We start from the raw sequence: 16737 nt of genomic DNA on the forward strand, positions 1-16737 counted from the left end.
TAGAGGCATAAACCATTCCCTCTGATAAACATGGTAATAAGGGGAAAAAAAGAGAACAAGGACAATGCATTATTTTGTGTCGGGACAGAAATGGCAACTCACATCGAATTTGGTGGGGGGGGTGGCACTTACAATGCCATTTACCAGTGAATGATCACAGTGACAAAGTCCCAATCAGAAATGTAATATACAAAACGTTTTAGCAAGCGGGGCTCAATCATATCCATGTATTCTTCCAGGAAGAAAGCATCATTGATCTCAAGAAAGGCTGAGGTCAAAGAGTCCACCCTCCCAGTCCTGTGGCGCCCTCCATCCACGTGTCTCCAATAAAACCCCTTGAGTGTGGACTTTGCTACACTGGATGCAGACTCTGGAATAACCCAAAGGATCTTACACTCAATGTGGGTGTACTTGTAAAGCGCACTGTGACTCCAAGGAGTATCCTGGCGCTGAAGACCGATGGGGAACCCGTCCAGGTTTTCCCTGTGAGATGGTCCCTTTCTGGGCATCTCCAAGGTGAAACCAGGCATCCCCGGCGTCTGTGGGGGGCCGTTGTAGAGATGAGGCAAGCTTATCTCTTCTAGGCCACGTTTGACAAACCCCAGACATGGGATCTAAGCCGCCCCTGGGAGCTTTAGAATGTCAAGGAAACTCTTCCGATAGGGCACTATATCTGCAGAGGACCAGATACTCCTTCAATACAGAAGGGGTCTCAGTCCAATTCTGTGAACAAGAGATCTATGAAGTTGGTCTAACTGGAAGGGAGAGAGTGGGGTAGGTTAGTGAGCAGTCGGATAAAACTGTTCTTCACCAACTCCATGTCACTTGTATTCTCATTCCCCCAAAGTTCACCACCATATGAAGATCCGACAGGGCTTCTTGGTTATAAATTTGGAGGCTGGGGTTTTCGGACGAAAACTGGAGCCCTGCAAGCCCTCAATATGCCTCCTGTGTAGTGCTCTGACCTAAGTTTGCACTTATGTATCTGGGGAGACCAAGCAAAATGATCATTGAGAGTGTACTCTAGATACTCGAATATACAGACTCTCTCCAGGGGAACACCATTGAAAACTGGGCATGATTGAATCGAGTGGCAGGGGTTTAGGACCATGTATTTGTTTTTTATTTAGGTTGCTCTCCATTCTTCTCTACCTGCAGAAGACACCACACTGGTCCACAACGTTTTGAATACTCCTAGGTTTGACCAGTAAGGTGTCCTCCGCAAAAGGGAGCTTCCTATTGGCCAAACTCTGTGTGTTGTACTTGCATAGTTCAAGCTAGGCCACCAGGTCATTAATGTATAGCAGAAACAAGGTCGGAGCTAGGACACACCCTTGCCTTACACCCAGAGCCACTGGGATGGGGTCTGTCAACTCCCCAAGGGAACCACATCCAATCTGTGCATATTTGTTCATGTGGATCCTGCGAATAACATCTACAAGATATTTCGAAGCACCCAGGTCAGTCATGAGTTCCACAGGACCTCCCTTGGGACAAGGTCAAATGCCGACTGAACTCCAAGCTACGCCTTCAACTTTTTACCATGTTGCCTTAATCCCCAGCCAATGGGCTTAAGAGCTTTATCATCAGGGCTCAGTTTTGCACATCTCACATCAACTGTTTTTAGGTCGAGGACCGTCGCACTGCGTAGCCGGGACACTCTTTTTGAGTAACCGTTGCGCTATACAAAAGTATAAATAACATAACATAACATAACATAACATAACATTTTATGTTTCTTAGAGGGGGTTGGAACCCGCCCCTCTTCTCCATTGGCTGGCTTCCTAAACGGAGGCCAGCCATTGGAGGAGAGGGGCGTCACTCGGTTCAAGCCTTGTCTTTTTCGGATTCGGGGGCGTGTTTTTTGCTTTCTATCTGTGACGTCATCCGTCACTCAGCAAAAAACACGCCCCCTTTTGCTGCAGGGTCTTTCCCTGCAGGAACAGGCTTCATATTGTTTATTGACCTTTCACATTTCGACACTGCCAGAGAGGGTACTGACGTTTCTTTTCCGTTCTTTGTTGCTGAAAGCGGGTTTCCTCCGTGTTAAGCCCTTCGATGCGGATGACAAAGCCAGCTCGTCATGGGCGTTACCTGCGCTGCGTGCATGACGAGCTGGCTTTGTCACAAAAGCAGCGATTTTCAAATTTCAGCGCACCGTGGGAAAACCGGCTAGCGCGCATGCAGTTAATTAATATTACGTCTTGGGCAGGGGAGAAAAGTCCCCCAGTGAGTGAAGGGCCTTTGAAGGACAAACATCAACGAGGGGCTGTGCGGCTGGACCACCGCAATGTTGGGTTTTCTCATCCTTCTTTGCTGCTCTGTTGGGCCTGTGGAGCTGGTTCGCCCTTCACAACAAGGGTACAAAGCCGGGGTGTCAGCATAGACATTTGGGTATATTACACTATCTGAGTATCACCCTAACCATAGCATTAACTTGAGAGGACAAGCCAGGAAAACACCCTGGTCTACATCTCAAGTGCATGAGGAGCAGCCAACAGAAAAGTGTTGAATGTTGCTGTTTTTGCAGTACAAAAGGGGGTGGTGATGGACAGAGCATCTGAATCAATCAAACACTCACACCCAGTCAAAAGATCTGGGTTTAATCCATCACCGTTCTTTAGCCAACTCTGCCACCCCAGTTCAGACATGGCTATATGCAAATCAGTCTGACCCTGTGCCTCTTGGGAACAGTCCAGCCTGAACTGCCAAGCCATGCCTTCCCTGGACCGGAAACAAGCTTCCGAGGACCGGTTTCTGGCATTCCAGCCGTCTTCAGCCAGGCTTGCTTGAATCCAGTGGCAAAGTGAGCAAGGGACTCACGTCTGAGCATACCCTGCCACACTTCTGGCGGCCAAAAGCGGTACAAAAGGGGGCGGTAATGGACGAAGCATCTGAACCAATCAAACACTCCCACCCAGTTGCTTGAAGGCCATGACCTAGACTACAGTAGTCAACAAAAACATCCTTTGTATGGTATTTGGTAAACCTATATCCAACTGCTCCACACATAGTGGGATATATACAAATTACTATAATGTAAACAACATTAACATACCACACTTTTTATGGGACGGGGAATCATTCAGATCTGTGGAATCCAATAATAGTTCTGGTACAAACTGTACATCAGGCTTTGACTGAAATAAAAAAAGCACAATTTCAAGAGAGCTTTCTTAAACATTCATGAATATACAATGTAAATTTGGCTAGCGACACATAGTGAAATTGCAATGATAGAAGTACATAGTCCATGTGAGAACTTAGGGACAAAAATGTATGCACATTGAATGTTTCATCTATTCCTAGAGAACCATTTTAGCACATTGATAAAATTATTCATATTATTATAACCAAGATTATGTTTTACAAATTAATTCAAAATGATAGCTGCATTTATAGGCAAGTTTTTTGGAGACCAAGCTTGCATCTCGATGCTCTTTTAAATACTTAGAGAACTCAAATGTGTAATATATGCAACTCTATGTGTCTTATTTGAAATTTGGGCAAGTTTAAATCGGTGTCAAAAGCCTGTACCTGCACACAATTTCCTTGCTTAAGTTTTACGGTATTGCATTTCAGAATTTCTTGAAGTTGCATACCTTAATTTCCTTGATATACTGCCTCGTGGATAGAACAGCAAAGCTATGGTACCAAAGTACATTTAAAGCAAAATCTCAGGTTTTGAAAATTGCAGTTTTCAAGCAGGCCCGGACTGGCCGTTGAGGGCACCGGGCAATTCCCCGGTGGGCCGCATGGTTGGGGGCCGGTTTTGGGCCCCTGGGGCCGTTTTTGTTACAGGGCCGTTATGCTGCAAAAACGGCCCTGTAACAAAAACGGCCGAAAACCGGCCCTGTCATAGAGCGCGGTCGCACCTCTCCCCCCTCCCCTCTCCGGGGCCGGCCGAGCACTTTGCCAGGGCCGGTTCTGGTTCCCAGTCCGGCTCTACTACTGTTAGTTGAATTGATAGTGCTGTACTTAACACGAGAAGTGCTGCATTCCATGCTTTTACACAATACACAAAGTAGTTGGAGAACATGTAAAAACAATTCAAAGAAATAGAGCAAGTTAATTACACAATATTAAATTTCCTTTTGAAATTACTTATACACTGATCTAACTATGAGGAATACTGAATGGTTGCTAGCAAAGGATGGAAAAACTCAAAATATTATGCACTTTTTAGTCATGTCCAAAATGCGATACTTATTGGAGACAGAAACCAGAATTACACAGTTGTAAGACATTCCAAATAATTGGAACAAAAATTCCTAGAACGAACGGACGAGCTGTTAACAGTTTGGCCAATCAGGGTTTAAATAGGGGGAAAAAAATATTACATGTTAATGTTATCTGCTTTGCTGCTGTACGATGAACACATAGCAGAAGCTTAGCAAAATGCATTAAATCAGGGCAGTGATACACAATCAGATCTCCTTTTACTTCCTAAATTAGATAATCAGAAAATACCTGTTCCGAACACGCACCTTAGTGCCACCTCCCCAGCCATGCCCATCTGGGAACATAACACACTTCTTACACCATGGAAATAAGACACTTCTTACACCCTGGAAACCTTCCACCCACTTCTTTCAGTGACCTCAGGGAGACACCCTCCTCTTTTGAAGCCACAGTCCTAGACCCTCAAATCAACTGCAAAATTATCTTGTATAGAGATGGCACTCTCATCACACTATCTAATGCCACTAGCACCTTATTTGATAGCATAAAGTATCTCTCCAAGGAAGTGTTAAACACAAAAATCTTTAAAAATAACATTCAAGTGAATAATAGTCCCTTACTGGCTGAACATCAATCCGAATCAGCTCGGAAGGTCGACCAGAAGACCAAATATAAGACAGAGATAGCGGACTCAATATTAGACATGGACCTGGATCCCATGATTGTGTTAGAGACGTGGCTCAATGAAACTGAAACGTTCCACATTACTGATCCCATCTGACTATGCAGTCATCTGTCCTGGTAGGGAAGGAGAATCTTGTTTGACTCACTGCGATGTATAAACATTTTACAACTTTTAAATAGATGGGGGCAGTGCCTCAAACTTGGCATAAAATCTACTGCCACTAAAACTACTAGACTAAATAAAGATCTTCTACTATTTATCAAGCATTTCTTGAACACTGTATGGACTTCATCATATTGCAGCTTCCCTTCCCAACAATCTTCCTCTTGACTTGACTTTGATCTGAAATGGGGGATGCTAAGAAGAATTCAAGTCAAATATATTCTTTCCTGATTTTTTATTGAGATTTTACAGATCAGGGCCCCCCGAGAGGGGGGTGATACATCGATCATGCATCCATTATTTTACACATTAAGGGGTTACAGAGGTAGGCCCTGTGGAGGACGTTAAATTGTATGTTTTTGAACCGTGCGTTCCTGGACACTTTCTTTGTGTATTCCAGAGCACGTGTCTATTCCGTGTCATGGAACACTCTGCCGATGTCATCCTCCCAAGTTTGGCGCAAATGATCTAGAGGGGCATTAATTAATTCCCTGATGGCCTTATAGTGCCATGTGATGAGGTGCCTGCCAGCCCCCATGATGAGCATCGTGTGGAGCACCGGGTGTGTGGGCGGTTCTCCATCGCGTAAATTCCAGAACGGTCGCGTGCTATCTAAGAGTTGCCCTTACATGAGGAATTGTCCCTCGTGGAACAACGCTTCTATCTCCGTCACGTCGTGGTCGGTCCAAATTTGTAGGGCTCTAGTAGTGTAATGTTTGTCTCCGCGGGGGAGACCCACCAGGGGCAGTAGTGGGGAATAGAGTGGTCGGTTTTTAGACATTCGATGAATACGCATCATACATTTGCGCGCAATGGAGACTTGAATCGGGTGGGTACGGGACGGCTTGGTCCCGGGTAAGAGCATCCTTCTGATGACCGGAAGTGGTATTCTACCGGTCTCCGCAATGGTTTCCGCTGCATGCCTCTCCGCCGTCCAGTGGGAGAGCCACGGAAGTTGTGCGGCCAGGAAATAGGATTCGGAGGATGGGGCTGCCAAACCTCCGTCTGCGGTGGGCAGATATAGCGTGCGTAAGGCCACTCTGCGTCGGCCGGTACCCCATATTAGCGTGGTGAGCAGGGTGTCCAGTTTTCGGAAAAATGACCGAAGTGGGATCACCGGGAGATTGGCGAATTGCGCTTAAACCTTCACTCTGCAAGAACTCAAAACTGTTCCAAGACAAATGGTACGCCATCCTAAGTAAGTGCAGCCCAGATCTTATTCTTCTAATTATAGAGGAGTTGTCCAACATCTTGATTGAAATAGAAAAAGAAATTGTGGAAACAACAGAGGAATTAACAAAAGAACATGTCTTCAGACGAATGGGATATATTCATAGCAGACATTAATCAACAACTTGACAAACACAGTAATGACAAACGATCGGAAAATCAGAAAATTCTGGCGCGACACGCTTGATTACAAACTGGGTGAAGTGTACACCTGGGCGGAGGTATACGCCAAGAGGAGAAGAACCCGTCCTCACACCCAAAATACAGACACATCCTCTTCAGATAGCGATACTATTGAACGTCAACGAAGAAGTGGACAACAAAGTGGTCGCCCCCAGGGACCACGACCATCGGAGACAACACAAGAACAAACCACTAGTACATCAACAGGTCCAACCAACACTCCTTTTTTAGAACAGGTTGGAACCTTAGACAACTCAGGAGGGGCAAAACAAAAAGAACAACTGTAAACAAGAAGCGTGACAGCACCCAAAAAGACCAAAAAGAAACAGAACAACTAGTGATTAACATTTCAGACTACACCTTCACCCAACAAGAAATGAATTTGTTACAAAAAGGAACCTCTTTTGTACCAACTACCAAATCAGACCCGTTGGAATTAGAAGTCAGTACTTTCAAACTAAACAGAAAATTGAGATTGCGAAAAAAAAAATTGAGAACGTATCACCCCCACAAAGGAACAAAGAACCGGACCCCCTTATGGGTTTAAAAACTTCAAGTACCTTTCAGGCTCCGGTGAGCCACAAAACCATTGATTTGTTCGAACAACTCATCAAACAAGATTTGACATCAATTAATTTAAAAAAAGTAACGCACAAAAACATCACCCAAAAGGACCGTGACAGGTTAAGAGCCATCGCCAACAACAAAGAAATAACTTGTATAAAAGCAGACAAAGGCGAATGAAACCACCTACATGAAACTTCCAGGAAACCCCACAGCACAGTTTGCCACAAAACTAAAAAACATCATTGATAAAGCTTTGACACAAGGCACCATAAACCAAAAAACCAGGAACTTTCTCCTTAAATCCAATCCAAGGAGTCCATCCATATATGCGGTACCAAAAATTCATAAGAACACCATAAGAACACTACTAACCAACTGATACGTCCCATAGTATTGACACGTGGAAGTATCCATGAACCAGTAGGCCAATATTTAGATCGTCGGCTTCAACCCACAGTTCAATCACTTGCAAGTTACATTCGAGACACCACTGACTTTTTAAGTAAGTTACACAACTTAAAAATGGACCCAGACGAACGCCTATGGCTATGTACTGCTGACATCAGCGCGTTGTATACCTCGATCCCTCACTCAGGAGGAATTGAAGCAATGGAACAGGCCATTCTCAAACTAGATGTAGACCAATCAATGAAGATATTTCTAATGGAACTGGTAATGTTAACTTTGTACCAAAGTTATTTTAAACATCAAGAAGATTGGTATTTGAAGTTAGTAGGCACGAGCATGGGAAATTGCGCAGCTTCAGTCTACGTGAACATTTACATGGGAGAATTCGAATATGACAACATATGGTCTAACTCGAACTGGAATAATAATATCAAAATGTATGTTCGTTTCATTGACGACTTATTCATTCTGTGGAAGGATACCAGAGATAATCTGGAACAAGCTCTGATGACATTAAACACCATCAACCAACAAATTAAGTTCACTGGACCATAGATGCTGAATCCATAACTTTCCTGGATGTCCAAATCACACTAAAGAACAACAGTATCTACTACACTGACATATACCTCAAACCAACTGATCGTCAAAATGTTTTACATTATACGAGTTTCCACCAGACCGCTTAAAAAACATCTACCCAAGTCTCAAATGATAAGAGTTAAACTAATCACCTCAGACTCCAACTTGGCTGAAACTCGAATAGAGGAGATGACAAATATATTTCGGGAAAGAGGATACCCCAACCAAATTTTAGAGACAGCCAAAAACCAAGTCAGAACTCAATCGTTTAGATTTCCTACAAAAAACCTAGAATAAAACCTCAGAGTGACAGGATGGTCATAGTCTCAAAATTCTCCAATGTGAGTACCACATTTCGCAACATTGTGGTAAAACATTGGCCCATGCTACAATTGGAGATGGATTTCAAAGACATGTTCAAATCGCGACCATTGTTCGCATATACAAGAGGAAAAAATTTGGGAGAAATCCTCAAACAACCAGAAAACATTCAAACAGAATCACGAGGGACCAGACCTTGCAACAATTGGAATAATTGCAATAACATAATTTTGGGCAACAAGGGGACACACCCCATGAGAGGTCACAACATAGCGATAAATGTCACAGCCACCTATGACACCAATAATGTGATATATATGTTAAAATGTCCGTGCGGAAAAACCTATGTTGGTAAGACTGAGCGCAAAATCAAAGTACGCTTGAACGAACACAAGTCGAACATCAGAACCAAGAACATGAAATCATCTGTAGCCAACCATTGCAATGAAATGAACCATAACATTTCCCAACTCAAGTTCATGATACTGGAAATCATCAAAAAAGTAGAGGGGAGAGACAATAACAAATATTTACTCCAAAGAGAGAATCACTGGATTTACCGACTGAGCTCTATGAAACCACATGGATTAAAGGAACGCATAGAATGTTCTTGTTATCTGTAACTTTAACACAGAACTACTATTCATCAACCCACAGAGTTGGGACATATGGTTCTGGATAGTTTCCTTGCTGTAGTAACTTCCATGTTTACTTTCATTTTTATGTTTCGGTTCATGTTCATTGTTTTTTATTGTTTAACACTTACTGGTTTTAGGCTTATTTTAATCATGAACCATGTATCATTCTTACACACCACTACACCATCACTCTCGGGTTTGTATTCATTTCAGTCCTATTTCTACTTCTATTCTACTCGCGGTCACGTGATTAACATCGCATCACTCCTCATCAGTCGAGCTGACCCACTCACACTAACAAACCCGTTCACCGAGCACTCGGCAGACGCCAATCCAGCCTACGAACGATAACGGAAACCACACGGCGTTTACTCATGTAAGTAAATGCGAACACTATTCCTTCACAGCTTTTAATAAGGGTAGCGGTGACTAACGCAATCACCGTTTCTTGGTAACATTGAAAGCCGTTCGGCGTCCAACCCACCTCCTTAGCATTTCCGTAAACACACGCCATTAGACTATAAACCTTCACTAAAACCACTGAACACCACGCCATCCGGCACATTGAGCAAAATGACGGTTATAGTATTCACCCACAAAGCACCCCCAGCACGGTACTAACCATTCATGACTTCACGTAAATAGACATATGTATGCTACATAGGTCGTTTTTTTGTAGATGCTCCCAGAAGAAGGGTATCAACCCGAAATGCATTGGAGCTGGAAATCGCCATTGTTGAAAAAGTGAAAACTTTATTAACTGCATTGATTATGTGGAGAAACATGCATCAATGAATATAATGAAATAAAACTTTATTTCAAGTTCAACAACATCAAATGTATTATTTCATCGTCATATGGAGGATAATTACCCCGACATAAGTGTGCCCTAAGGGATGCCATCAATTCTCAATTGATAGCACTGTTAGTTATTAAATGAAAGTTGGCAACACATGTCTATGTTTAAGTTTGGATAAACATCATACGACATTTGAAAATGAGGAATAACACATTCCAGCTCAACTTTTCTGTCCCCGCAGTGATTTCAATTGTATGGAAAACATGGATTACTGAATATTTATCAAAAATGGGAACATTATTGATTACTCTGGTCAACGTTAAAAATTGGTTTACATGTGGAGGATACTTTTCCTAAACTTAGCAGTGCAGCAGTTGGTGTCGTAACTTTTCGCACCTTTTCTCCAATATCATAGAACAGGGGGTAAACCATAAATCTGGGGAACATTCCCAACTGGGGGGACCTATTGCTCTGGTCAAAACGTCCAAACAATGTTGCATATGGGTTCTTTAGTTCGAAGTGGCCGACTGCCTTCCTCATCGCTGCCGGCTCCAAGATCAAAGTAGTGTAGTTGTGGAAGTGGTCCCTCAGGCGTCCCGCGCCGAGTGATTCTTTGGTGTAGATTTGAGGTAGTGGGGCAGGGCGTCACGATCATCTGACGGGCCGTCGACGGACCCACCCCGCTCGATAGTCGTCTGGGTCGCGGAAGGTGTGTCACATGAAGCGGTTAGAACTAGGCCACTTCGTCAAGCGGCCTACGTGGTTGTGTCACAGTCACATCAGCAGGTCTGCAGTTTGGGGTGTCACTATTGGGGGTGTCTGGGACCCCTCGAGGGAGGCTGGAGCGTCGCTGGCTTCGTCTTCCGAACCGAACAGATGGGGTTCTCTGTCCACATCCGATCCTCCCTCCACCGGCCCGATCGCCGACACCGCTTGGATCGCTCTCCTGCGCTCCGCGATGATCTGGGTGAGGTCTGGGATGCTGCTTTCCGTGTGGGTAGATCTGGCACTGAGCTGTGTTAGAGTAACTTTGCGGCCTTGTTGTCTTGGTTGTCGCCTTGGTGGACTGTTTTGTGCGCCCGGCGTCGTCGGGCGGCGAGAGACATGTTGTTCTACCCAGGCATCCGCTTCCTTCGGATCTGTGAAGAAGTGCATGACTCCGTCATGGATGAGCTTGAGTTTGGCCGGGAACAAGAGGGCATATTGGATATTCTTCTGTCGGAGTGTGCGTTTTATCGATTGAAAGGTGGCCCTTTGTTGCTGCACAGCCCGGGAATAAGCAGGGAATAGCATCACTTGCTTGTCTTCCACTTGTAATCGCCCGTGTGCTCTGGCTGCCCTGAGAATGGCGTCCCGGTCTCATAAATGCAGGAGTTTCAACAGGAACGGTCACGGAGGCAGGCCCGGTTTGGGTTTGCGCATCGGGACTCGGAGCGCTCGCTCAATAGAGAAGTAGGGAGTCAAGTCTGTGGCTGGTATAAAGGTCCCGATCCAGTCCGTAATGTATTGTATGGGGTCGGCCCCTTCCACTCCCTCGGGCAGATTCAGGATGCGGATGTTGCTCCTCCGGGAGCGTCCCTCCAAAGAGAGGTCCGCCTTTTCCACCCCGGATGGCCACTACCATTTCCGGATGATGCCCTTCGGTATGAAAAATGCCCCCGCCACCTTCCAGAGACTAGTGAACCAGGTACTGGCGGGATTGGAAGAATTCAGCGCCGCATATCTGGACGATATTGCGGAGTTCAGCTCCCACTGGCCTGAACATCTCCTCCACCTCCGGGAGGTCTTGTTAGCCCTACAGAGGGCCGGTCTCACCATTAAGGCCAGTAAGTGTCAAATCTGACAGGGGTGGGCATTCCTCGGGCTCACGGGGTACTACCGAAGGTTCATAAAGGGATATGGTAGCATTGTAGTGCCCCTCACAGAATTGACCTCTAAAAACCAGCCGAAGAAAGTTAACTGGACCCCCACCTGCCAGGAGGCGTTTGAAGCTCTAAAGCACGCCATGTGCACTGCCCTTGTGTTGCAGGCCCCCCGACTACTCCAAAGAGTTCGTGGTCCAAACGGACGCCTCAGAGCATGGCATCGGGCCGTCCTGTCCCAGTTGAATGAGAAAGGCCTGGATCAGCCAGTGGCCTTCATTAGCCGGAGGTTACTCCCTCGAGAACAAAGGTGGAGCACCATCGAGCGGGAGGCCTTCGCGGTGGTTTGGGCTCTGAAGAAGCTGAGGCCCTACCTGTTCGGTACTCACTTTCAAGTCCAAACCGACCACCGACCCCTCCGGTGGCTAATGCAAATGAGCGGGGAAAACCCCAAATTGTTGCGATGGTCCATCTCCCTCCAGGGGATGGACTTCACTGTTGAGCAACGGCCAGGTGTTGACCACGCCAACAATGACGGCCGGTCCAGTTTCTTCCGTCTCAGTGAAGAGAACCCCCAGGGGGAAGTGTAGTTCTCTCCGCCTTTCAGCTGGGGGGGAGGGGGGACGCGTGTTGGACCCGCCCTCGTGGCGTGGTTCCCCCCCCCCCGCGCTCAGCTCCCCGTTAGCCCAGCTCCATACCTAGAAACCCCTAGCTGCCCTGCCCATGTCCGACCAAACGCCCATGGCACGCATCGGCCTGTTTCCGGCCACCCTTCCAGCCCGCGCCCCTCAAACCCGCAAGGCCAAATAGGCCCATCGGCAACCATTTTATCTCCCCGAGATCCCTGATGCCGTGGGCCTAGCATGACCCCAGCCCCAGCGCAGCGTAGGCTCCAGACGCGCCAGCCCCCGTTGGGAGGGTGAGGGCTACCCTAGTGAGAGAAGGCGAGTAGTTTCGATGGCACCTCCGGCCTCCCCTGAGAGACTCGTTTCGATCACACCTCTGGTCTCCCCCTGAGGGCCAGTTTCGATGTCACCTCTGGCCTCCCCGAGTGCTGGCTCCAGATCTGCTGGGCGTCTGGGAATCCCGGACGCATCCTCAAAGGGATCAAAGAACCAACCGCCGGACCTCACCCACGGACTGCCCCCACAGCCACGGACCTCCGCCTATGAGAGTCCGGACATCAAAGGGTCACTGGACCATATCAAGGGTCGCCCCTGAACTAGCAGGCAGTTGTATCTTGGACAAGGAAGCCCTGCTAATCTGATCGCGGCTGACTGAACCTCGTGAACTCTTTGAGCCCTGCTGATGCTGTTGCGGCTCGTTCTTGGAACTGAACCATCGGAGCCCTGCTGACCTCGTCGCGGCTCGAGCTTGAATCTTGAAGACCTCTACCGAACCCTCTGAGCCCTGCTGACGTGGTCGCGGCTCCTGAACTTCCTCCAGAGCGAGCCCTGCTGACGCTGTCGCGGATCGAGGAACATTCTAGTCCGGCTGGACTATCGAAGCTACCAACCCGAGAAAACCATCCTCAAGTGAGTAGGATCACCAGTGCGACTACCACCTCCCGTATCCCCCCGGCTCGAGGATTGAGAGCTGTGCGCAGGTAACGCTATGTGCTGGCCTACGAAACTAAGACTGTCCCGCTACCCCCTCCCTAAAGACTTGAGACTCTCTGCGATCCCTCGATCGTTGTACATAAGTGTGATATTACTTTTCTTTGTGATTATAAAGAAGTTGATAACTAATCCTTCGGTGTTGTGTTTGTTCATAAGTGTGGTGTGGTGTGGTCCTCGTGTGTACGATTCGCTACTTGAGGTCTTCCCCGGGGGGAGATCCCTCACAAGGCTCAGCATTATTGGTGGGAGAGGTGGGTCACGGAGGAGTTGGTAGACATAACCCGACCTCTGGGATCGCCCCTTCTAACATGGTGATGTTGCTGTACTTGCGGGGTGAGTGTCTGCATCGTCTTTTCTCCCTGGGAGACCTTGTCTGATAGCTTCCTGTGATCATCGCGGAGAAGATTGAGATCTGTAGCCAGAGTGTCGAATTTGTTCTCCATCGCCACTCGGGATTGTTCCATGGCTGAGAGTACCTGATCCAACTTTCTGGACGTGGAGTCTGCGCTGTCTTGTCCATCCCGTAATATGGTTGGAGTTGGCGTCTGGGGCGGTATCTTCTGGTGGTCCGCGCCCTGCGTGGTTCCTGCTGTTCGGCGGCACATAGTGGGAGTTAGGGGTCTTTTGTGTGGGTCCGCACTAACGATGGCTGGCGGGAAGGACTCTCTCTGTGCCGTCAGGGGACCGCTGGCGCGTTCTCTGTGCGTGCGACACTGGTGAGCACTGCCGCAGCTCGCGTCAGCAAGGGGGGGGCGGTGGAGGGGGTGTCCCCACACCGGCCCCCCAGTCCTGTGGCCGTTGGGGTGCGCGCCGTCTTCAGTCGGTCGGTCACCGACCACACGTGTCCCTCCACGTGTTAGTGGTCCCTGGGTATCAGCAGGTGGGAGGTGGGGGACGATCTAGTGCCGTGGTATCCCCAAAGTTGTAACCAGGTCAGTCTCACTGGATAGCGGGGCCCGGGGTGGCAAGCAGGCCGGGATAGTGGCGCGGCAGTTATGGGCTGTCCCCGGTGTATTCCTGCAGGTCGTCAGCTCGCTTTTAATACATCAAGGCACCAGAGTGCCGCGGAGCACCCCGGGTAGTGCTAGGCCCCAGCCAGCCCGGTCCGACTCCATCTCTCACAGGGGGGGTCGCCGATGTGGTCTGGGGCCTCACAGAGCCCACGCGGGGTCACTGAAGGAGGGGGAGGTGTTTGCAGGCGCCGGCACGTCTCGTCTCACCTCTGCAGGAAGGTGGGGCTGTGTGGAGGTCGGGCCGCGGAAAGCCCCGTCGGGGCCTCTCAAGGAGGGGGGGTGGTCGCTCTCACCCCCCTAGGGCAGCCAGTAGTGTTTCCCTTGTCGCCGGGCTCCCTCGCCACTCCTCGATGCTGCCAAGCGTGGCCAGGGCCTCTGCAGTATTGGTCGGGTACGGCAGGGGCAGGCCTCCCCTGGTAGCGTGGACTGCGCAGGCCGCCTATGGTGCATCACCCCTGTAGCGGTCTGTTGCTTTCAGTGCCATGTCCCGTCGCGGGAGCCGCCTCCTCACCTGAGGGCACAACGGATGCACGGCATTGGGGACCACCAGTCCCGTGTCCCTCGGAGTCAGCAGCGCCCGGGCACTGTCGCTCTGCCCGGCAGTCGCCATCTTGTCAGGCGGTACCCGGGGAGCAACAGCGGATCGCCGCGGGCCGCTCAGGGACAGCACTCTGAGGTTTCAGGCAGTTCAGGATGGTCCCGAGCGGCTCCGATCATCGGTGCGGCCCCCGTGCTGGGTGAGGGGACGCCATGAAATGCTGTGGATGTGGGCCGGCAGCCGGAGCTCTAAGAGGATCGGTCCGCCATCTTAGGCGCTTTGCCACGCCCCCCATATTCTTCTTTCCTGATAGATAACTTGATTCAATACTTCCAACAACCAATAGACATCATAAGGTGCTGCTACAGATCTGATTACTGCTGAAAATGATCTAATTTAAATTGCAGGCTCTATTCTAATCAATTGGCCTGATCATTATCAAATCCCATTCGACTGGTCTTTCTCTAACCAGTAACTGGTGGTCAAATAAAAAGACTCAAAATTCAGATTAAGGATACAACATTTTAATCAGAGCCTTTGTGAGGCCTATTTGCAACCCGGTCAGGAAGAAAAGGAGTAAGAGGAAAAAATAAAAAATAATAATTCTTCCTTAGTTGGCAAAAACCGGCCAAAAAAGCTTTCTAAGATAGGGCAATGTTGTAACAAATCCCATAGCTCTGTTAGAAATGATAGAAACGTAAGAGCAATCTAAGGAATTTGCTGGAGTCTTCCATTCCAAGTTTAAAAAGAGCAAAGCAGCTCTCTTTCTCTGCTACCCAACAATCCTTCACCTGCCCTTGATAGAAAATCTGCAAACAACTGGTCCAGTTCAGAGACATAGGTCAGATTAAAATTCTCAACACTACCTCAAAGCTCAATCCTTCGTGCCATTTCTCCAATGCGTTGCCGGATAACTTGGCCAAAGAAATGGGCTATGTCCTATTTCCATACTGGTCGAGGCTCGTGAAATTTCACCATAAAAAAGAATATTTCCGAACTGCTTAAAAATTGGTCAAGAGAATCTTCTCCTAAAATAATATCCATGGCTGATCCGGAAGATTTCACTACCTACTCTGGGCTTCTATTCCTCACCATAATCATGGAATGTTGCTTCAACTAAAGCAATTTGTAAAAGAGAACAACCTTCTTGATGAGTTCTAGTCTGGGTTGAGAGCTGGTCGTATTACCTGGGCTACTCTATCAATACTGAATGAGACTCTTCAAATACTTGAAAGCAAGAACGAGTGCCTGCGAATTCCATTTTACGGCAGCATTTGATAGTCAACCACAACATTCTTATTCACACCTTATAATAGCGGGGCAACATATGGGCTGGATCAGATCCGAACAAATTGCTCACAACTTATAGGAATTGGATCACACACTATATAACCTGGTAGCAGTCTGTCAAAGGGTACCTCAAGGCCTCGTTTTAACCCCGGATTTATTTAATCTTTATGTTCAACTAAGCAGAGAAACTCCCCAATGTCAATCGATATTGCGCTACTGAGGTACCAACACTATAGAATCTTAGGGGAGGTAGAGGTAAGTTGTTAATAACCTGCTGAGCAGCAAATGTGGATTGGAACACCCAGAGAGGCCCCCCCCCCACACTAGTAACAGGCTGTAGATGTTTGAATTAGGCAGGGCAGGAACACCGTGTCTGTGTTGAGGAGACCAGTGGGCTGGGATGGGAGAGTGGGCCTCACACTTTAATCCATGCACTGCGGTGCACAGACCGCAGTAAAAGGCACTGTTGTGCTGACCACTCTTAAGGCACGATTGTTGGATTGTGAGAGGGAGAACACACTGCACTGAGACACCTCTTCTGCCATACCTGAGGAGAGCTGGATGAGTGTTGCCTCTTCTTTGGTAGATTTCTGCCCAAGTGGGGTCAAGTGGTTGGGTGGAGGGCTGGGGCAGAAACATGCCTACTACATTCAAGGAG

General features: G+C 47.9%; 1 protein-coding gene across 1 annotated transcript in view; it reads right to left on the bottom strand.

Annotated features, from left to right (window-relative positions):
* The window catches only part of TMEM59 (transmembrane protein 59), a 144951-nt gene that overhangs the window by 71667 nt on the left and 56547 nt on the right, over positions 1-16737 (bottom strand). The window contains exon 5 of the mRNA XM_086952517.1: positions 3059-3140. Coding sequence (XP_086808643.1) covers positions 3059-3140 — 82 coding nt within the window. The remainder of the gene's footprint in view (positions 1-3058; positions 3141-16737) is intronic.

This window comes from Lissotriton vulgaris, chromosome 1_1 (assembly GCF_964263255.1).
Source record: "Lissotriton vulgaris chromosome 1_1, aLisVul1.2, whole genome shotgun sequence".
Lineage (NCBI taxonomy): Eukaryota > Metazoa > Chordata > Amphibia > Caudata > Salamandridae > Lissotriton > Lissotriton vulgaris.